Raw genomic sequence first — 22,728 nt, 5'->3', positions numbered from 1 at the left:
TTGTTAGGGGAAACTCTGGAAGGAAAGAGAAAGGCAAGAATGGGGGAGAAAAGCTCATTTTTTCCACACTATACTGTAAAAGGAAAAATATGGCCCTAGGCCTGGTCTCACAGAGGAGAAACAAACATAGTCATCTCAGTTTTGTCAAATCATTAGAAGACATCTGAATTCACTCCTGTTAAGTTTGGTTTATGCAGATTTAGGGATGTCAAAAAGCAAGTAATGACCAGAGCTGCATTTATTTGACAAAAAAATACAGTAAAAACTAATATTGTGAATAAAAACCAGTTTTCTATGTGAATATACTTTAAAATGGAATTTATTCCAGTGATGCAAAGCTGAATTTAAACAGCCATTACTCTAGTCTTCAGTGTCACAGTGTCAGTGTTTCTTCTGGTCAGTGCACCAATTTATATTTGATGTGCTACAACGGACAATGGGGCAGTCGTGGCCTAATGGATAGAGTGTCGGACTTGTAACCCGAGGTTGCGGGTTCGAGTCTTGGGTCCGGCAGGAATTGTCGGTGGGGGGAGTGAAGAACAAGTGCTCTCTCCACCTTCAATACCACGACTGAGGTGAGACCCTTGAGCAAGGCACGGGACCCCCAACTGCGCCGCAGCATTGGCTGCCCACTGCTCCAGGTGTGTGTGCACTTGGATGGGTTAAATGCAGAGCACAAATTCCGAGTCACTTCAAAAAAAAAAAAAAAAAAAATCAAGGTTGGCAGCATTTGACAGACATCAGCTTGTGTACTCTTTGTGTTTAACCTCCAGTCAAACCACATAGCTGCATGTGACACTGGGTCAAAGGTGATCATTGAATTTGTTGCATGTAGACATCTACAACCTAAAGGTCAACAGGTCTCTTGAGGTAACCCGGTATATCTATTGTTAAGGATCTTGAGAGAGCTGTTAGTCTCACATCACCCACAGTCTGTTCGCAGACCATATGATGCTCACTGGTCGCTGATTGAAAAGCATTGGAAGTCATAGTTTAGCAGGTTAGTAGCATCGTATTTTGGAAAATATTTGTGAGGCTCTTAGTAGCAAGTTAATTAGATATTATATTATGTCTGTGACATAATGCAGATCTTTTAATAGAAAATAACATGAAAATTTGTAAATTTGGGAATTTGTTGAAATATCAGCATTAAATTTTCTTTGTAAGAACCTCTTACTGAACACTTGGCTTGAAATGTGAAATTAAACTAAAATGTTAACCCAGTTACTTTTCTGAAGAAGTTTCTATATCTCATTCTATATTTAAATGAATCAATTTTTTTTAGATGGTGCAGTACAATTTATTAATACTTAAGCACCTTACTTGCTAGAATTTTTATAATTGTACAAAAATATACTTTTAAAAGCACTTTTAGCAAACTGGAAAAAGCATTTCATAGAATGACCGATCTGTAAATACTACTTTTTAGAGGAAATTCTGATTACGAAATGTATGCAGATTACCACTGGCCAATCATCGGCCAATACTAGTTTTTTATTGTGGTATCATCTATTTCAGATAAAACAACTCCAACTGCCAAACAAACACATCTGAATAAGCTTATCAATGTCTTCTGGATTACTAGATAGTCACAGGCAGGTGAGTTCGATCAAGGTTGAAGCTAAACACTGCAAGAAAGTGGACCTTGACGGCCAGAGTTGAGAACCCTTTATTTAACAAGTCCAACTGTTCATGACTAGGGAGCCACAATCTCTCGTCTTCAGCGTTTAGTGCTATAGAGTGTCAAAAAACAACACAGCAGAGCCCAGAGCATTGTGCCCACTTTTCCCAGCTGTATTATCAGATTTGCGGCTCGACAGATCCTGCATTAAGGCACCATGGGAAACTCAGCATGAGTGTTTCAGGCTGGCTCTCTCTGAATGAATGACATTTTGTCACAGTCTGTGGTTTTGAGGCAGTCTCATTCTCCCAAGCACACTGAACAGAACACGGCTCATTTTTTTTTCTGGGATTGCAATGCATTGTTGATATCAAAAGGCTATTGCAGAGTGAACTGTCAAACAGTGGCTTAGTGGTTTTGGAAAGCCAGAAAACAGTTACAGTCTGTTATTAAAATGCATGACCACAGGGAAACAAGACACTGATTGTTAAGTGCCAAAGATACACTGACACACAGTCACCTTAAAATAGGTGTGTTATGTGTTTGTGTAAGTGTCCGAACATGTGTGTGTTAATGTGCGAGTATAGGAAATGATGCTACAATTTCAAGGAGACAGGAAATGCCTCCAATCTAGTATGTGATGATTTTTCCACTGGTGAGTCACTGACTTGGACTGGGAGCATGGTGACTCTCATGAGAGGTGCAAACTGACTCATTGCGCGAAGCAGAGCTGCCTTTCGTTGCATGTGTGAGTACACGTGCATGTTTCAGGGAGAGAATCTGCCTGACTTTCAAAAGGTTTGACATAAACTGTCAAACTACATGCTTAAAAACAGTCAGAAGTATCTCTGTAGTCCATTATAAACAAGGGGTTAGCATCATTTTCTCCAATAAAGAATAATTTTTGTTGCCATTAAAGAGATCAAGTAATCATTCTCTCACCTTCATGTCGTTCCAAACCTGTATGATGATATTTTGTGTTTTTGTTCATACAGTGGAAGTAAACTGGGTCTAAAATAACATTTTGGATGGAGTATCCCTTAAATGAAAAATTTTTGTTCTCTTCATGCTTTTTATGGGACTTGATGGGGAGAGTAAATGTTCAAATTGTAAGTGTTTTTGTATAAGTTTTTTAAACTATAATAGTGTTTAATATCCATTTATGTTGGGATTTAGAATAGATTCTGTCATGTTTTGTTACCATTGCAGTGGAGAGTGTAGCTTTTGCTTGGTTGGATACATTAATAATGTGCTCAATTATAGTAGCATGACCTAGGGCCTAATAATATAATTGAGCGATGTGACATAAATGTGAATAACGTGAAGTTGCTTATTGCTTTTATATATGAAATAGCTAAATGTATTAACACATTTCATTTTTATTCTTGTCTTCTACAGACGTTATTCACACACAAGGTCCATTGGATGGTAGTCTCTACGCTAAGGTTAGGAAGAAAGAGTCTTTTGATGGAGGGGTGACAACCAATGGTCTCCCAGCCACTGTCGATCACACTTTACCTGCTGTAGACCACACTCTACCACCAGTCGACCACGCCTTGTCTGTAAGTAGTGACTCGGGCAACTCCACCGCTTCCATCAAAACCGACCGCACGGATGAAGCCAGCCATCAGCCGGCCTTGGTGAGTCAGCCATCCTCCCAGCCCCTCAGCCCAGAAGAAAAACAGGAGCTGGACCAGTTGCTCAGTGGTTTGGAAGCGCCAATGCATTGCACAGGTTACCAAAGCAGCTCTGGCAGTGGAGGCGGCGGAGTCCTACACCTCGTGCCCGCCCAGGTTCATGTCAACGGACACAACAACGTAGACCGTGAGACAGATATCCTCGATGATGACCTGCCCAACAGCCAGGAAGGGAACAGTGTAGACAGTCTCGGAACGCTCTCGTCTTTTGAGGGCAGAGCCACTTCAGCAGATCTATACTACCAGTCAGAGACGGTCATTAATGGACAAGATGCACCCTACTTGGAGAAGGGTGTCAACGAGAAAATACCAGAGCCCAAAGTCCACAGCTCCTCATCTGTCCAAGAGCACTTAGGATCCTCTAGTGGCTACGCCAACCAGAATGGCAACATCTACCGATCTCAATCATTAGGTGCAACTCCAACCACGGAGCAGAAGTACATGCCCAAAGCTCCCACACGCACGACCAGCAGTAGGGATGCAGTGCAGAGGGGACTGAATGTTTGGCAACAGTATGGTGTTCCTGAGGTCCCAGTCACAGATGGGGTCACCTTCAACCCTGTACTACAATCCCACAGCCTTCCAGAGTTTCCTCACATGGCATCGCAGAAAGAAATTGAGCAGTCCATCGAAGCTCTCAACATGCTGATGCTGGACCTTGACCCAGCACTTACTCAAGTCCCCAAGTCCCATAGTGCCCCATCTGGAGAAGGTGGAGGGGTCACCACCCAACCATCTTTCTCTCAAACCCAAGCACGGCCATCCTACCAAGCAGATGCAGCCATTCATGACCGAGGTGGGTTCTCTTCAGGGGGATACCCTCAGACCTTTCAACAGCTAGCCACAGAGGCTCCACAACCCTCCATGAACCAACAGAGACCAGCCATATCCCAACATGCTGCATTCCCTTCTGAGACAGAAGGTCAGGCTCTTATGTCCCAGACCACAGTGCCTTCCTCAACCTTTGGAGTTCTCCAGTTGAAACCCCTCAACATTTACCCTTCAAACACCACGTCCCAGTCCCCTGAGCCCCAGGAGAGCCAGCGTAGCTATTCTGCCTCCTCATCCCCTTTGCCTAAAGAGTCTGAACCTGAAGATGCCAACTACAAATTGGATGGTCTTGTAGCTCACCGTGTAGCTGGTAAGATCACCTCTTTCATCATTCACAGTTTACTTGCACAAGGGTACAATAGTAATGGTACATAAGTCAATCCTTGGGCGATAACCATTTAACCTTTAGGCTACATTACTCCTGCATATTTTTATTTATAAAGAATGCGAATTGAAACAAGCTATCAAGGGAAATGTAGTAAAGGAAAACCTCTCCATGCTTGTCTTGAGAGCTTGCCTTTTACACTCAAGCCTTTTTTGGTGGAGTTTCTTTTGTTGGCGTTGACATAAGCACTGTGAGATCACAAAGAAAGCTTTGTCCAAAGTGCTTCTGGCTTAAGCCTCAATATCAGACCACATTTCTTTTTTGTGCCAAGCCAAAACCGAACATTTGTACATTACATCTGGAGAAGTGCCCAAACAACTGAGGGCTGTTTTACAGCAGTGCACTTTTTTTGTATGTGAACATTATCTGTTCAGCTTGAAAGTTTAGAAAGATTTTCCTGGAAGCCTTGGTCTTCTTCGTGTCAATGATTTTATAATAATGGCAGCACGTAAGAGTTGTTTGTTGACCCAGTCTTGTTTTGTTGCAAGCTAAATTCACCATGACTTGTTTAGGTTTTTCCAATGTTGAGTTTCAATTACAGATGTTATTACTGAGTCTATCACATACTGCTGATGGATCTTACAACCCAAAATGTCATAAACACTATATATATTGACTTCCATATAATCCTTGCTACGTATCTGCCACAAACATAAATGTAAAACATACTGTTACTTGAATTAGGGCTGATGCATTGGCTCTGGTCTGATTTTGCCCCCTAGTGGTTGTACAGTACAGGTTTTAGAGTTAATGTGCCGCCTTTATCTTTCATATCTTACAAAATTAATGTTTAAAAAGCGTTAAACAGGTAAAGAAGGTCGCAAACTGATAGGAAGAGCTGATGAGCCAGAAGAGCTGTGTTAGCTAAACCAACCACATCTCAAGAACCTCAGGAAACCAACGTTAAACCTGAGAGGAAACAACTTAGATAAGGCTCTCATGAACAAACCTATGTTTCTGTTTATTGCAGACCAATGCTTAGCAGTGTTGTTGACTCAGCATAGATAAGTATTCCTGTAATGAGAAGGACAGCATGAGGAGGAAGCTGTTCTCTTTCTTTGTAACCTTCCCTTGAGTCCTTGCTCTTGACACAAGCTCTTGCAACACTGATTGAAAAAGCTCTCTGTATCTAGTTCTGGGATTTGGTTATCAGACCTGTCACTATCTAGAATTAGGGGAACACTTTGTCTACATTTAACATCCACAGCGTTCCGCCACACAGATAGAGTGTGTTTATCTTTCAGCCTGAAGTTAAAGATTTGCCTTATATGTCATGCTATATGTTAGGACTGGGCAATGCATCGGAAATTTACAACATTTAAAAAAAATCTATATCACCCAGCCTTACCATCTTTGAAGATTTTTGCGATTATCAGTATGCTAGCATGTGCTAATGTTTTCTTTCCCCCTCTCTTTCTCAATTCTCCTGTTTATTCTGTCTGTGGAACACTCATCTCATCATTACCTCCGCCTTCCCTTCCTCCTCTTCACCTTCTTCCTTTACGTCCTGCCACGGTCATTCCTCTTCCTTCTCCTCCTCCTCCTCCTCCTCCTCCTCCCGATGGTATGCAGAGTACACTGCTCGTATCCGAGGCGTCAGCGACAGGCAGAATGTTCCTGAGCTCGGCCAACGCCGCCGCTCTTTCTCCTTCAGTGGTTGGTCTCTCTGATGCTCTGTGCCGCCCGCTGACATTAACTCATAACACCTGTGCATGTTGTGTGGTTGCATGCAATTTCTCTGTTCTCTCTCACTTTCGCCCCCTATCTTTCCCTGGTCTTTTTTTTTTTTGTCAATAAGAGTACTAGCTTTTATAATACTGCCAGTTATTTTTTTAAATGGTATCTTATTTTATTTTATTGCATACTTGTAATTGTTATTATAAAACAGATGTGACTAAATTCTAATTGGATAAAATAAAATAATAAAATAAAGTAAAATCTAAATTAAAAAGTGTGAACTTAAGTAAATGTAAAGGCATAGTTCACACAAAAATGAAAGTTATCATCATTTACTCATTTTCATATTGTTCCAAACCTATATGAGTATCTTCTGTGGGAAAAAAAGAAGATATTTGGAAAGACAATGGGGTACAATTTTGTTTTGGACCCCATTTATTTCTGTAGTATTGACGAAAAAAGTTGAAACAAAAAAAAAACTAAAAAAATTTTGATCCACAAATCAAACAGGCATACAGGTTTGGAACGACATGAGGGTGAGTAAATGTGACAGGTTTAATTTTAGTTTAATTTTAGGTTAGTTTAGTTTTAATTTCAAAAGAATAAACTCTGGCAAGTAATAGTAATTAGGAAGAAATAAGGCTCCCATTTCCTATTTCTTTCACTATTTGTTCTGTTTTTATTTCTCTCCTTTATCTCACTAATTTAACATTCTTCCTGTGCTGGAATTTCACCTTGTTTGGGTGGAATAACAGTTAACAAGAGTATTACTTCAGTTTGCTCCTTTGTGCTGGGTGACCTCTACAAACAAATTGCATTTGTATTATGTGACGAGTTAAAGTTACACAGTTGCGGGACAAAGGCCAGTCTGTCTGGATCAACTGAGCCCATGTCACAAGATCCAGTCTACCAGACCTGGGGAACAATACCAAGGCAAGCAGACACTGGCTTCATTCAAGGACTCTCCTTTACTTCTGTTTTAGCATTTATATGAAGGACAAAGGGTAATAAATCCTCTCTGAGTCTGGAGACCATTATGCAATCCTTATCTGCCACAGGGGAGTAAATGTCTCGGACACTGACTGTCTTCGGTCCCATTCGAGGGCCCATGCAGCCGTGTTCAGTAGCCAGGTACTAGGATGAATGTTTGTCTTGGACCTCTCCTGAGTCTGATCCAATCCAATACAGATAGAACAATAACAATGGTATAAACGAGACTATGGAGAGAGAAAGAGCAATATATCCTGCTGTTTTAGAATAGATATCTTATTCACCTCATGCTGGATTCTTGAAGTTTAGAAAGGAGAAAGCTATGCCAGAAAAATAATAAACTTTTCTCTCGTGTCTTAACTCACAATATATTTGTAATGATTTTTCTGGTGATATAAAATGGAGCCACATTGTAAAAGCTTAGATGATTTTAATCTGCCAATTAAGACTCTTAGAGAGTAATTAGAGTAATTCTACAATCTTTTGTGTCTTGTGACAATGAAACCATTAAGACATACATTTCAGTTGCTCATTTAAATTTTAGTAGCTAAAAAATGGTTACAGCTGGTAAGCTTAAATCATTGATTCAATGAATCAGGGCAGTGTTATTTATGAATCTAAAAAAAAAAAAAAAAAAAAAATTTGTGTAAAAATAAATAAATATATATATATATATATATATATATAAAAATATAATAATATAATATCTTTTATTTTTATTTTATTTTATTTTTGTTAATTTTATTAATTGCTTTTAGTTTTAGTAATTTTAGTACTTCAACTTTAAAATTATTTTTTTAAATTAACAAGTTTACAATTTTTTAATTTGAATTAACAAAAACAAATTTTAATAGTTTTATTTTTAGATAAAAATGACAACATTGCAGGTCAGTCAGTTTATATCTCCGTAATCAAAGTACTCATGGAATTCACTGCATTGCATTTTTCTTTTATTAAAATGTTTTAGTAGAAATATTTGTAGGAAAATATGGCTGTTTATATGGTTGCATATTAATAGATATAATTAAATATCATTCTTAATTTTCTTTATTTAGTGAATTTCTCTCCTGGGTGGTGATGGCGCAGTGGATAAGACACATGCCTTTGGTGTGAGAGACTCGGGTTCGAATCCACTGTGAGACACCAATGTATCCCTGAGCAAGACACTTAACCCCTAGTTGCTCCAGAGGCGTGCGACCTCTGACATATATAGCAATTGTAAGTCGCTTTGGATAAAAGCGTCAGCTAAAATGAATAAAATAAAAATGAATTAGAGTGTAAAAACTGATGCTTTATTTTAACTAGCATTTTAGTGTATTGTACGTATTGAGTTAAGCATTTTGAATCTAATCAGTTTATTTTGAATCTGTTTGTTTGGTTCAAATGATGGTTGAATCACCTCAGTTACAGCAGCTTGAATCTATTAGGACAGTGTGATCACTAAGGTAACAGCACAGTTTTGTCATGCACAGCTGTAGATCTGGCGCACTACATCTGTTTTACATGTTTCCTCTCCCGACCTTGTCTGAAGCGACACTAGGGGATATAGACCATATGATATCCCAGCACATCCAAGCGCTGGATTCATCGATTCCCAGACCAGTCAATTTTGGAATCCGAATGTTTGACATTGTCGTAGAAACCGCATGAGTCTGATCCAGGAATGTGAATAGATTGCAGATGGAGTGTGAGCGCCCTTTTGACGAACCTCCCTTTGTGACATCACTACCCTATTGTTCTGAACCGCTCGTTTTGTGGGCAGCACTCCAGAAGTGCTTTAAATGCACCCTGGACGCCCGGCTAACATCACGTTTAAGAGCAAGGGTGGCCACTTGTTCAGAAGTGGAAGTGGTCAATCTCTCTGAAGTTGTTCCTTAGCGCACGTGAGGTTCTGATGGTCTGAGCTGCGGTCTGACCGCACGTATCAGTCGTGGGCTGCGCTCAGGGAGCTAGTAAATATTTTGCTCAGTCTGTTGCCCGGTTTCCATGATATTCCACTCACAACCACCAGAATGTATTAATGCTTTGCTCGCTCTCAAACTGAGTCCAGTTCAATAAGCTTTAAACTGTATGTTGGCTGTACATGCTTTCACAGAACCCGTAAAAGTGCTATTTCCTTATCTATAATTTGACAGTGATAGCACACACCATAATACATTGCAGACAGTTACCCTGTGTACATTTAAAGTCTCTGGTTCTATGGGAAAGTCTTTCTGCTTAGAAAAGTAGTAGCATGTATTTCCGGTATCATTCATGTTATTGTTATCATTTCATGTTATTTAATTCTATTGATATTTTTGACTCCCTATTAGATAAATTAGATAAAATTACACAAATGTTGGGTAAAACCAATTAGATTTGAATAAGATTGAACTATTATGGTTATGATTTTCCGTCGCTGAATATATGAATGAATCAATTATAATAGTGATTTTGTTTTGGTTCGAAAACAACTTAATTGAGGTGCATTACATCTGCTTTCAGTTACCAAACTCGTTTAGTTATCCATTTCTGTTCACTGTTTTTCCCCTCCCTACTAGAGAAGACTTACACAAATCCAGTTTTATTTACACTGTAGAGACTCTTGGTATCAAACAGAATGTGATGAAATAGGCTTCAGAGTCACTTTGAAGCTGTTCCAGAGCTTTTATCCTGAAGTACACATTACCCTTTAAATCCATGGAGTTTCTCTAATATTCCATCTTTTTGTAATCTAGGCTGTTTGAATGAGAACATTGTTTGTAGTTCCAACAGGCTTTTATGTGCTGCGAATTGGACATCAGCTCACTTTTTGACAGAGAGTTCATTGACAGGGTTCATTGGCAGTTTTCCATGGATTTCTTCAAGGAATATTTTGACATTTGGATATCTTTTTATTTTCAAGTATGATAAATATTCTTCTGCAGGCCCTAAAAGTTATCTGTTAGGGATGACGTTGTATATTTATTTTCTTGGCAGGAGTTCAGTCTGGTGAAATGTCACCAGATGAGGCTTCGGTTCCTGGAAGATGCCGGACCCTCAGTGAAGGCCTCTCCCAAGATGAGAGCCCAACCCGAGGAAGCTCGGTCCGCTCCCCCATCCGCTGCATCTCACCCGAGCTGGCCAATACGATTGCTATGAACCCTGGGGGGCGGCCCAAGGAGGTAAACTGCATGGACACACTACTCCTAGTATTAATCTCAGAAATCAGTTTGGGTGTATATATGTTCGTGCATTTGGATATGTGTCCAACTGTTCTTCTTTCTCCAGAGACACATGCACAGCTACAGGGAAGCGTTTGAGGAAATGGATGGGGGTCCCGTCGGCCCCCCTCCGATTGTTGGTGGTGAGGTCCTACCCCAAACCCCTGCCTTCCCTGTCTCGCCACAAACCCCTTACTTCAACCTCAGTAAGTTCCCCCACTGGAGGAGGTGGGCGCCATAGAGCTGTAGAGTAACTGCCTCTCTGTCAACACTTTAAAAAGGGTCACAGCCATCGCTGATTGTTGGTTTTGTTAATTTTCATATTATCTAGAAGTCTTTAGCATAGAAAGAAACTACAATGAAATTCAGCTGTCAGCCGTTTGGATATTATTGGTATAGTTTTTAGAGTAAAGCTCTAAAAACTATAGAAACATAGCGAGAATCTACAATGAAGTCAAACTGTTAGTCGTTTGGCTGTTATTGGTATCATAGAGTTTTTAGAGGAGAGCTCCGTTTCAAAACCTAGTGAACTGCCTGCATAGGCAACATTATAGTCGTGATTCTAACACAAATGCTATTCCAGAACTTAGACAGCATGACTATTACCCTCTTTAAGCCATATTCTAAGGCAGCATCGCTTATACCCTTTACAGAGAAAATGCATTGCAAACAACTGTGAATACCACCATCTAAGATGATGGAGAATGCGGGCAGTTATTGATTGCTAATATAATTAACTAAAAGTATTTATGATAACAGCTTTGGGTTATCCAGTATTTATTTTGTTTGTTATTCTAATTGTAATGTTTTACCATTAGCTTAGCAACATGCTAACACAAATTTCAAGTGAAATCAATTACGAGTCATATTTCATGTGTATGACACCACTTCCCATGTAGAGTGTTCCAAATTGCACACTTATGAGGTTACAGATCAGTTAAAATGCAGCCTTAGAAGGCAGCTACATATGTAGGTGAGAGACAGCAAGAAAGCTCACTAGGTTTTGGAACAGAGCCATTGCGTTTCATAATTAGCACATCAGAATAGTGATGGGTTTTTTGCTTCTTTCTGTAAAAGAATCTTTAGAGCTAACATTACATTAACACACTGTCTATAAGCCAACGTGAGGTCTGGCTGCACTTAAATCCAACCCTACCTCAGGGTGTTTGCATGAGCCAGTAGATATCTTGAACAGATGCTGTAGTTCATTCAAATGTTCTCAACGTTAAAGATGTGTGGCCTCAGTTTGAGTGATAACACACACTTTGTGTTGGCTCATAGACATGCATAAGTGCTCAGATCAGAAAGACCCCGCTCTCACTTGCTCCCCAGCAATTCCCAACGTCTGTGGGTTTGAGAAATGTTTTTCATCAGCAGTTTTTCTGCCGCATGCTAGCCTCCACAGTCATCGTATCTCAATGCAAGAACAAGCACATTTGCGCCTCAGGTTTCATGTGCAGATGAATTTCTCCTGTACAGGTTTTTATAACCTATTGCTTCATCTTCCCCTTCAGCATATTTAGCGTTTAATATAAAGCTTCTTGTAAAAGTCTGTAGCCTCTTTACAAGGGTAGAAGCACACAATGTTAAGCAGCTCTGTTTTCCTTGGACTTCCACAGCATTTGTTTTTACCAGACACCTCATTTGAAAGTGATTCAAGTCATTCTCTTGAGCTGACATCGTACCCTGAGGCCACTTCACGTTCAAAGCTCTTCAGACTAGTTCTGCTACCATGAGCACCTAGATGTGGCTTCAGAGAACAAAACAGAGCTTCAGCCTACAATAACACAAAACATAATCAATCAAGTCCTGTCCTTTTGTGTTATATTACCACTGGATACTTAGTGAACATTAGGGCTGGGAGGTATATTGAATATTTATGATATATTAGCAGTTGTTTTGCTGGTGATATAATGTGCTGTTTATTCAAAAGTTCCTAATGACAGTTTCTTTAGAATAGTTTTGTAATCCCTCTTTGTTTTTGTAACTCTTAATATAAGAACACTGAGACTCTGTAAGTTGATTAATTCCTGTGATTCAGTTCAATCTGCTTAAAAGAATCAAATCAAAACTTATTCATTAATTCTTTTGCATTATCACTCAAATAAACCTATGCTTTTATTCAAAATATGTAGGGTAAATGTTGTTTATAATAAAATGTATGTATTTAAAACTTTAATAGCAAAACAAAAAGTTGCATCTGGTAAAGGAAGTTTGATTCATTTACGTGAATCATTTCATATTTTAGAAAAATTACATTGATTCAATTAGTAAATTCATAATGACTTTCAACAATTCGTTTGTGTATTTGCTTAATGTTAGCTATATATAAAAAGTAGCTATATATCACCCAGCCCTAGCTGATTACATGATCTGTAAAAATTTGGGATGGTTCTGTTGGATTCCTGGGGAGCAGGTTAGCCGTAGGGACTCTTTTTCTGTTTGGAGGTGGACAGACAGTCACATGCTCCAGTAGCCACTTTCTAGTAGCACGTGTCTGTGGCTCCCTCCTCTTGCAGAGAACGGGAGGCTGGAAAGCTTCTCTATACAACCCCCTTCCCTTCTACTTGTGTCAATGCTGAGGCACTTATTCTGGCAAACAAAGAATTGATTTGGATTCTTTGGTAAGTGGACGATGCATGTGTGTCAGCAATGATATTGACTTGGCCCTGCCAAAATGCAAGCATATGCTCGGCCTTTCCCAGAATGCATGTGGAGAGCAGCCCTGAAGAACACCATGATCTGATCTGACTGAAGTAGTCATTTCTAAATTTCTAAGGTAAAACAGTGTGATGCGATCAATCAAACCACAAATCAGAGGACCACACACTCACCTGTCAATCAACTATTGCGATAAAACAAGGTTTTTAGTGAACATCCTAGGAATAACCATCAGATAGAAGTAAAGTGTGTTTTGCATTATTCATTATGCTCTGACACATTTCGGGATGCAATGATTCAACAATGTATGCATAATTTGTGTAATTTAGAGTCATTTTCTAAACTCAAAACCCTCGCTGTCTTCAAGAGTGCTGCTTTCCACAGCTCTGATTCCACATCACCATTTATTTTCCCCGTTTGTGTGTTCTCACCAGTCTTGTTTCTCTGGGCACCACTGTTTATGTGTTGTTTTTGTGTCACTCGTCCAGTTGTTCGTAGCATTCGTTGTGTAGTGAGGTCTTGAATGTTTTCAATGTGACGTTTTCGAGATCTGTTCAGCTGAGGTGTATGCTGTCTGCATGATCTGTCTTGTTTTCGTTCTTTTGACTGGGCACCGTTACAGCGAGTGTTAATCACATCGTTAACTCTTCTAAAGAGGCGCTTGCACGGCCTTGCCACAGAGCATGAGACATTAGCTCATTCCCCAGCCATGTCACATACTGAAATAGCCACCTCAGTCTGCTGTCTTTAAAAGCTCAGCGTGCATCACGGTAGTCTCTCAAAGGCTCTTGATCTGGAAGTCAGTCTCTTTGATAAGATTGTCAAACGCTGACACCTTGAAGATAAAAGTGGTACGCACTGATCTGTTTTATAAGGGCTAAGCACCAAAAACATACTTTGTGCAAGTACGCAAACGCAGATGTGAATGCTTGGCCAATGCATTGCAAGTGCACCATCATACTGAACATAATTTACTGCTGCCGTAACAAACCTCAATTCTCAAGGGGGTGATAGTGTTACCTTCAAATGTCTGTGCCATTAAACCAGATGTGTGTTTGGCTTGATAAAACATATCAAGACCGTTATATACAGTAAGCACCCCTCGCAGCATTAGATAATGCATTATGAATTGCGGTCTGACACATTTTGGAAATAGGGCTGTTTAGTTTAGTATAGCTAATTAAGCAACTAGTGATTTGTTAAAAATATTGACATTTAATCATGCACTCTGCCTCATTAAAGCAAATTAAAATGAATATTTATATGTTAATTCCATGGGTGGAATTTTTTAATTCAGCTGGCAAATGGATAAAGAAAAGCAATTTGTCGAAATATTTAGTTTTTGACTGCTTTGTTTCAATTTAAATGTTTTATTGTTCAATTTAAAATGATTTATCAGTTTATTTTAAATATTTTTGATTATATAAATATATTTTTAAAAATATTCCTGTTTAAATGACTATTTAATAAGAGTGATTTATTATTATTATTATTATTTTTTTTTTTTTTTAATAAAAACATTGATTTAATACCTTTATTTATTTATTTATTTTTTAGTAGCTCTCCTAGTCCTCCATAATGAAAAAGGCAGAACAGAACGAGTTGTTTATGCGGGATGTGTTCTTACATTCAAAAATCGCTTGATGGAGACAAAAATATTCTATTATTATTTTAAATAGTTATTTTTTTAATTGATCGACAACCCTATTCTGATTGCAGCAATATTTGAAATAAAGCTTGCCAAGCTACAAGCATTTGCCTTGATGTACTTGCTTTAAGTATGTTTTAAGTTGATAACACTCTGAATAAAACATTTCTTTCTGTGCTCTGTGTCGCTTTAGGTCGATCTCCTCCTGGCCTGGCTAAAACACCTCTGTCCTTCCTGGGCTTGAAGCCCCACAACCCTGCTGAGATACTGCTCAACCAGACAGGTTCAGGTGAGGGTTTACACACATATATAGCGTAATGCACATGCAGACATGCGTGGTCTTTTGGCTTTGGTCTGATCCGCTCCATGCCGTGCTCCATAAAGGGAGCTCAAATACATCTTGTGGGATAAAATTTCATTTCTCCCTCTCAAGTGTTTCCCCTTCTCCTTTTCTACTCTCTTGAGCTGTGAGCTCATACGTATCTTTATATGGATTGGTGTTTTCTTTTCATATGCGGTTATATTGGGATCATTTTACTGTGGTCTTTTAATGTGTGTGTGTATCTGTGGGAGAGAGTGAAAGGTTTTGTTACAAAACCTAGTGTGCTGCCTACATAGGTGGCATTTAAAGGGATCATTGATACAAAAGGTCACATTATTATTGTTCTTTCTAAAAAAAAACAAAAAAAATCCCCTTTGGCCAAATTCTAAAGCCTTCTAAAGTTCTATATATATATATATATATATATATATATATGTATGTATATATATTTACGATTAAAAACTTTATGCTCAACAAGGCTGCATTTAATTAAAAATACTGTAAATATTGTGAAATATTTTACTCCAGTCTTCAGTGTCACATGATTCTTCAGAAATTATTCTAATATGCTGATTTGCTGTTCAATAAACAGTTATTATGTGACAACTTGACAATACGTCACGACTTTACGTTTATTATCAATGTTGAAAGCAGTTGTGCTGCTTTAATTATTTATTGCTTTTGTGGAAACTGTGATACATTTTTTAACAATTTGTAATATTAGAAATGTCTTTACTGTCACTTTTTCAACAGTAGCATATTCCTAATACATTTCCATTGGAAAATATCAGTTCAAGAAAGCTCAGTTTAGTTTAATATACTGTAATAAAAAATTTACTACTTTACTCAATATTAAAGACTGTTATTTTTATGCTTATTAGAGTGTCTTGTTATTATCATGCTAGCACAAACTCAATTAAAATATATTCAGAGTTGCCAAATCAGTCACTAATGAGGATGTTGTCTTAGTAGCTCCCTATATAGGCAGTAGACAAGACGGCTACTACTGTAGTTTTTGGAACGTCCATTTTTAAGTTGATTTATTACGCTCTCTTTGTCCCAATGATAAATTTAATGTTTGATGGTATGATGATTTTTAAGCTAGATATTAGCAAGCTCAGCAAAATTATAGCCAAAAATTAGTTATTAAATTGTTTCTCTTAATGCAGTTTTACAATGTCTCCAGGGGTAAAGTCATGAAAACAAGTCCACATTTCTTTTCCTGTATCATTTCTTATATCCTTATGTAGACACGGAGGTAACACGATCCTATGAGGAGTTGCGGAGACTCTTTAGTTTGGAACAAGTTCTCATGCAGGGCTGATTTTAGCGTGGCTCCTCTGGGAGTTAATTTGAGGCACTAACTAACATTATTACGAGATGATGTGTCACAGGGGCCTCTTTGTCTTACTATAGTTAGCTTAAATGATATCATGTGCTTATTTGAAGATAAGGGATGTGACTTTGGATATTTTAATCTGCACTACGGCCTGCTGGTATTTCGAGCAGCAAAAATGCGAATGAAGATTACATTGTGTTTTCTTTGGTTGCATTTCCCTTTTTGTTCTCTTAAAAATAAATTACACAAATGTACAAATGCTCTTTTTGTGTCATTACAATTCATTTTTACTTCTGTAAAATACAAAAGGAGACAAAACGCAAGTCATATCGACCACTTTTCCATTTTTGGGGGGACTTTTGTCCTTTTTAATGAATAACCTTACACTTTGCATGTATGGAAAACTAACAGAGGTTGTGTTTTTGTGATTATGGAAGAAATTAATATGGGCTTAGAATGAATAAAGCTGTTTATCGTTAGTTGTTTTTCATTAATATGTTAGCAATTATCCCTTCTTCTTCCCATCTCTTTGAACTTCTACTATTTTTGTGTCTTATTTTGTTCTTCGGCTGTCTGGAAAACAGAGAGTGAGGATGAGGAAGGTAAGAATGTACAAGATTTAAGTGTAGAGTTACATCTAAACCACCTCACCTTCTCGTCGATTTTTGTCATCTTACACATCACGGTCATCTCCATTCTTCATTACAACTCATTTTATCCTATTCACCTGTGACCTTAGTGAAGTTTCTTCACCTCTCGGCCTTACGAAGTATTTATATATTATCTTAGCTTTGACTTTTTGTTTGACTCGTCTAAACTCCTGCACTCACAGGTATTTCTCTCTTTGTTTCTTTGCCAGAGCCTCGTAGCTATGTGGAGTCTGTGGCCAAAGCAGCTGCAAGTGGGCCGCCAGCATCGCCTGTGTCTCCAACATATGACAGCAACAGCTTAGCTCGTCTTGCCGGGCCGTCCCATGCCTACAACACTCCTCTTTCCTCCAGCAGCCCCATTCAGAGCCCAGATGCAGTGTAAGTGGCCACTACCTCATGTTTCATAGCGTTATTTGAGTATAGAATAGTTATATATTATTTCAAATTAGCTTTTATTATTATATTTTCAGTTTTTTCATTTTTACTTTAATTACTTTTAGTAATTTTATTACTTTAACTTCAATTTATTTATTCCAATTAGTTGTCAAAACAAGATTTTATTTTATGATATGAAGTGAAATGAAATGAAAGCAATTTATAATCGTTTTACACACTGGTTTCATACTAGAATATCCAGATTTCAAGGCATTTTTAGAAATCCATGTTACAATAACTGACTGTCACCGAAATAAAATAACTAACCAATAAATAATAACGAACAAATGATGTACATGCAAATATGTTTTTGTTATCCACATTCAGCTGCATGTAATTAAATGCAACCTCTCTTAATCTTAATGTGATCATTTTGTTTGGGTATGTGACATCAAATCTTTTTGATCACACTATAAATGCATCAGGATGCAGAATGCAATCTGGCTAAAAAGTATCCGTGTACTGTCTGTTTACAAATGCATTTCAATATCAATCCTTATTAGCTTATCTTTCATAATCATTCTTGTTCTCTTGTTTTGCATTCTTTCAGTGAAAGCGCTTTGACTGATAGCGGGGTGGGGTTGAATTCTCTGTCCCAGGCTGCTGTCGACTCCGTCCTTCACTCCCAGCCCTGTGAAAGCACATACCAAACACCCACACCCTGTTACCCCACCTCTAGCAGCATGTTGGGTGGCTACATCACCCCTGATATCAGCCCGTCTCTACCAGAGGCCATGCAAAATAACACCACGACCGTCCAGCCACTCGCCGGAAGCCCTGGCACAAGATACCAAGCTGTCCTGCCTGACATGATGTCTGCTCCTGGCCTCCAGCACAGACTACCTAATCAGGACGGCCCCATTCTGGGCCGACAGCCGACCCCGGCCAATGGTCATCTGCCTGGAATGGCCGGTAGTCCCCTGCAAGGAAGACACGCAATGGTGTCCCAGGGAACGCAGAGCAGTCCGATGCTGTCCAGACAGTATCCCGTTAACCACGGGACTCAGAGCAGTCCGATTCTCAGCAGGCAACCCTTGGGACAAGCCGTCCAGAGCAGCCCAGTCCTCAACCGACAGGCGTCCCTGAATAAACCAATCATTCTGCCTAACCAAAGCAGCCCAGTGTTGACTAGACAGCCATCTGTTACCCAACCCAACCAGGGTAGCCCCGTCCTATGCAGGCAATCCCCACTTACACATCCCAGCCAGGGCAGCCCCATTCTGGGACGCCACCCGTCCCTAACGCAGGGTAGCCCCAGTCTGGACAGGCACCCAATGTACAGTGGCTACACCACTCCAGAAGAGCGGCATGGAGCCCTTTCACGCCAAAGCAGTTCCTCTGGATACCAGCCGCCATCTACACCTTCCTTCCCAGTCTCTCCAGCGGGATACATAGATGGAGTGGGATTCAGGCAGGGCAGTCCTGCCCCTCAACCTCAGCTTCCCGAAAAGAGACGCATGTCCAGCAGCGATCGCTCCAATGGCGGACTGTCCTACGGAACGCTCAATGGGAAGATGTCCTCGCCGGTGTCCAGTGGTGGAAGCACTCCAAGCGTTCATTTCTTCCACACGCTCCCTGACTTCTCCAAACTCAACATGTGTGGTAAGACTAGTTACTGAAATAAATTTGAAATTAATTGTCTTTTGAATTTAAATGTAATTATGTTTTCTAAGTAGCTGCTGATAGTGTAGTTTTTAAGTATGAATTAATCATAAACAGGAATGGAATCTATGGAATGTTGATCTGTATTGAACTGAATTTTAGATATTGAACTGAATTTTAGATATTTTTCATAATAAATATATAGAATTCAATATATAAGAATTCAAAGGGCAAGAATTCACATAAATTAATGTGGCCTTAGTGATCATAGAGAATTATAATTATTATTTTTTTTATTATTATTTTATGACCCCAAACTATTAAAATTGTACTGTATATAATAATAAATAAACTTTATGGACCGTAGTGGAAATGCAAAAAATGGGCTCAATGTAATCAGATGTTAGAGACTTTCTTGTAAATTACAAATATTAGCTAAATTAATGTATAGTAGAAAATTCATACTAATGCAAGTACATTTAACGGTGAATACAATGAACTGATGTGCTTAGTAGAAAATTAATTCATTTAAATTGCTGACGAGAACCTCTAAAATAGCATTCTCTTATTGTTTACATGTCATGGACTATATCTTCCATGTCTTTTAGGATAGCAGTGAAATAGCATTTAAAAAAAATTGTGTGTTCTGAATATTTTGATTGTGTACTAACCGTTTTCTTAGAGTGTGCTGTTACAGGATCAGTGTTCTCGGGCTGTGAGAAACTTAGTGCTTATTGTAGGTGTTGCTGTCGATAATTTAATAAGATACTGATGATCCTGAGGATAATTTTAGACAGGTGTGTGTGTCAGTGTAGTTTTGAAAGAGTACTGCATGCATTAGCTTAGGCATATTAAACCAATTTCAGTTTACAGCTGATGGACTGCTAAATAAAGTGCATATTTCATTTCCCAGATGGAAGTCCGGAGACCAGGCTGAACGTGAAGTTTGTCCAGGACACGTCCAAATTCTGGTATAAACCAGATATCTCCAGAGACCAAGGTAAGGATGCAGACTATGTGTGATCCAGGGTTAATTTATCTATATTTAGACCCCCGAATGAGGTTCATAACTCCCATAAACAGTAAAATATGTCTCACGCCACACTATATGAGGTCAATCGCTGCTGGTCTCCACATCTGTTTCTCCTCTGTGCTCTTATTGGACTAGATCATCTGCACTGGAGTCCTCTCTAAATGCAAGCACATTCAGTGACATCACATGGCACACGACATGTGTGCTCGATTAAATCCAGTGAACATCTGCATCTGTTGATTCATTAACTTGTCTTAACGATAACAAATAAACCTCCTTAGCAAGGTTTTTTCTTCGCTCCCTATCTCTCTGTGTGTAAAACTGTAAAAGGGTACATTACAGCAATTTGTTAACATATTACAGCCTTCACCTTCATATCTCCAACTGGTGAATAATGACAAAAAAAATTAAAATAAATAAAATGTCATGTGGTGAAAATACATTTACATTTATTCAAAGTGATTAACATAAAGTAATAATAAAAGACTAATTAAAAAAATATGGTGAATAATAATGAAAGAAAAAATCACCTGGTAAATATATAAAAACAATAATAATAAAAAAACGGAATATATATTATATAAACTTCATCTTGTAAAGCTTACATGTGCAGTTTAACAGCCTCTGTCAGCATTTATGGAATAATATTATTAATACTTTGGAATTGTTAATGTGAAATGCTTTAATAAAGGCACATTTGCAGCATGGACAATATTGACAAGCATTATTTATAACCATTATTTATTATTTAAAGACTTCATGTCAATTTTGACTGACCAGAAAAAAGTACTTTAATGTAATAGTAACACTTTATAATAATGTTTTTATTATTATAATTAACTAACATGAACAAACAATGAACAATACATTGACTACAATATTTACTCATCTTTGTTAAGGCTAGTTAATGAAAATACATTGTGTTCATTGTTAATTCATGTTCGTTCACAGTGCATTAACTAATGTTAATAAGCAGAATTTTGATTTTAATAATGCATTAGTACATGTTGAAAATAACATTAACTAAGATTAATAAATGCTGTACAAGTATTGTTCATTCTAACTAGTTCGTGTTAACTAATTAACCTTATTGTAAAGTGTTACCAATATATTAGATATAATACTAAATGTTTATGACAAGTGATCACTGATCATCTACTGTTGATAAATTACTGTTGATAAATTTATTTCTAAATATATTCATATCTAAATGCATTATAATTATATTCATATTGATGATTGAAAGAGAGCATTTTTTTTTGCATATTTTGAGAAGGCTTTGTTAAAATTAAATGTGCAGTGTTATGGATATAATCTTTATATTTTTTATGGCTATTAGTAGTATTTTTGGTTGCACAATAAACAGAACCTGGGCTGCCACACATTTTGTACTTGTATAACTTATATCTGCATCAACAAAAAATTAGTTTTTGGGGGGATTGATTATATTTATTTAAATTTTATAAGACTGAAGCTGCCATTATGCTACAAATGAATTGTCTTTGTGATTTTCTCCTCCTCGCTCTAGCGATCAGCATGCTGAAGGATCAAGAGCCTGGAGCCTTTGTCATTCGGGATAGTCATTCATTCAGAGGGGCTTACGGCTTGGCCATGAAAGTTACCTCTCCTCCTCCAACCATGCAACCTACAAAGAAAGGTATTTCATGTGCCTCCTCCAGGCATGCGGCTAATGCAGATAATAATTTGCCAGATCTGACCCCGCCTGGATCATAATCCTGTTGTGTCCGCAGCAGACAAACACACACACCTAACAACACACATTGAAACTTTTCATAAGGAAAACCAAAGACAGTGGTTTCCCTGTCACTTATTCTTTTTTGCTCAATATTATTGCATAGTTCTCTGAAATAATGGCTTCTGATTGGTCAGTTGTGGCACGGTCAATCTTATATACGCTCTTTCTTATCGTATAATAAAATAGTTTCAGCAGTTCAAAATGTTATTTATTTTTTTTCATTAGATAAAATAGTGTTTTTAAGATTTTGAGAAACCAATTCAGTCAATTGTGTGCAAATATTTGAATAAATATTGCATTGCAAATATTAATAAATACAGTAATTTAAGTAAATTTACAGATATCAACAGGAGGTTTCACTTAGAATAAAATAATGTAATTTAGAGTCTGTTCTACAAATTATACTATTATTGGTTGTTTTTATTATGCTGTTACTTAATTTTTGTTCCATCATTTTATCAGCTGGAGACGTCACTAATGAGTTGGTGAGACATTTCCTGATTGAGACGAGTCCAAAAGGCGTGAGACTGAAGGGCTGTCCTAATGAGCCATATTTTGGTAAATCAAACTGTTTAAATTTTGTTTAATTTTAAATTTAAATCTCTGTTTTGAAACATACTGACCTGTGTTTAGTATTAACATGTTGCAAACACATTTTTAATTAGATTGAACCACGTTGGATACATTTTTTTCACTTTTCTCCACAGGATTTTTGCCTACTTAGCCTCATTGCTCCTTATAGCTTATGAACACTGACGCGAGAATGATTTGTTGAATAATGACTAATGTGAAAGCTCAATCTGTCAAGCTTGTAGAACAAATGCTTGTGTGGTTTTTGCTCTTCAATACAAGTTAGCATGTGAATCCATCCCTTTAAATCAAGCTGTCCGTGTAGCTTC

The 22,728-nt window shown here is 38.0% G+C and overlaps 1 protein-coding gene across 10 annotated transcripts in view; it reads left to right on the top strand.

Annotated features, from left to right (window-relative positions):
• LOC306877329 (tensin-1-like) overlaps positions 1 to 22,728 on the top strand; it is a 230,367-nt gene that overhangs the window by 197,603 nt on the left and 10,036 nt on the right. For all 10 annotated transcript variants that reach the window (XM_079429036.1, XM_079429033.1, XM_079429039.1 and 7 more), the window contains 9 exons: positions 3,020 to 4,459; positions 10,160 to 10,344; positions 10,451 to 10,589; positions 14,886 to 14,981; positions 17,213 to 17,381; positions 17,989 to 19,040; positions 19,954 to 20,040; positions 21,602 to 21,730; positions 22,292 to 22,387. In XM_079429036.1, the coding sequence (XP_079285162.1) occupies positions 3,020 to 4,459; positions 10,160 to 10,344; positions 10,451 to 10,589; positions 14,886 to 14,981; positions 17,213 to 17,381; positions 17,989 to 19,040; positions 19,954 to 20,040; positions 21,602 to 21,730; positions 22,292 to 22,387 (3,393 nt within the window). The remainder of the gene's footprint in view (positions 1 to 3,019; positions 4,460 to 10,159; positions 10,345 to 10,450; positions 10,590 to 14,885; positions 14,982 to 17,212; positions 17,382 to 17,988; positions 19,041 to 19,953; positions 20,041 to 21,601; positions 21,731 to 22,291; positions 22,388 to 22,728) is intronic.

This window comes from Barbus barbus (genome assembly GCF_936440315.1).
Source record: "Barbus barbus genome assembly, chromosome: 11".
NCBI lineage: Eukaryota > Metazoa > Chordata > Actinopteri > Cypriniformes > Cyprinidae > Barbus > Barbus barbus.
Note: the sequence above shows the minus strand (reverse complement) of the source record. Positions and strands in the feature narration are given on the sequence as shown.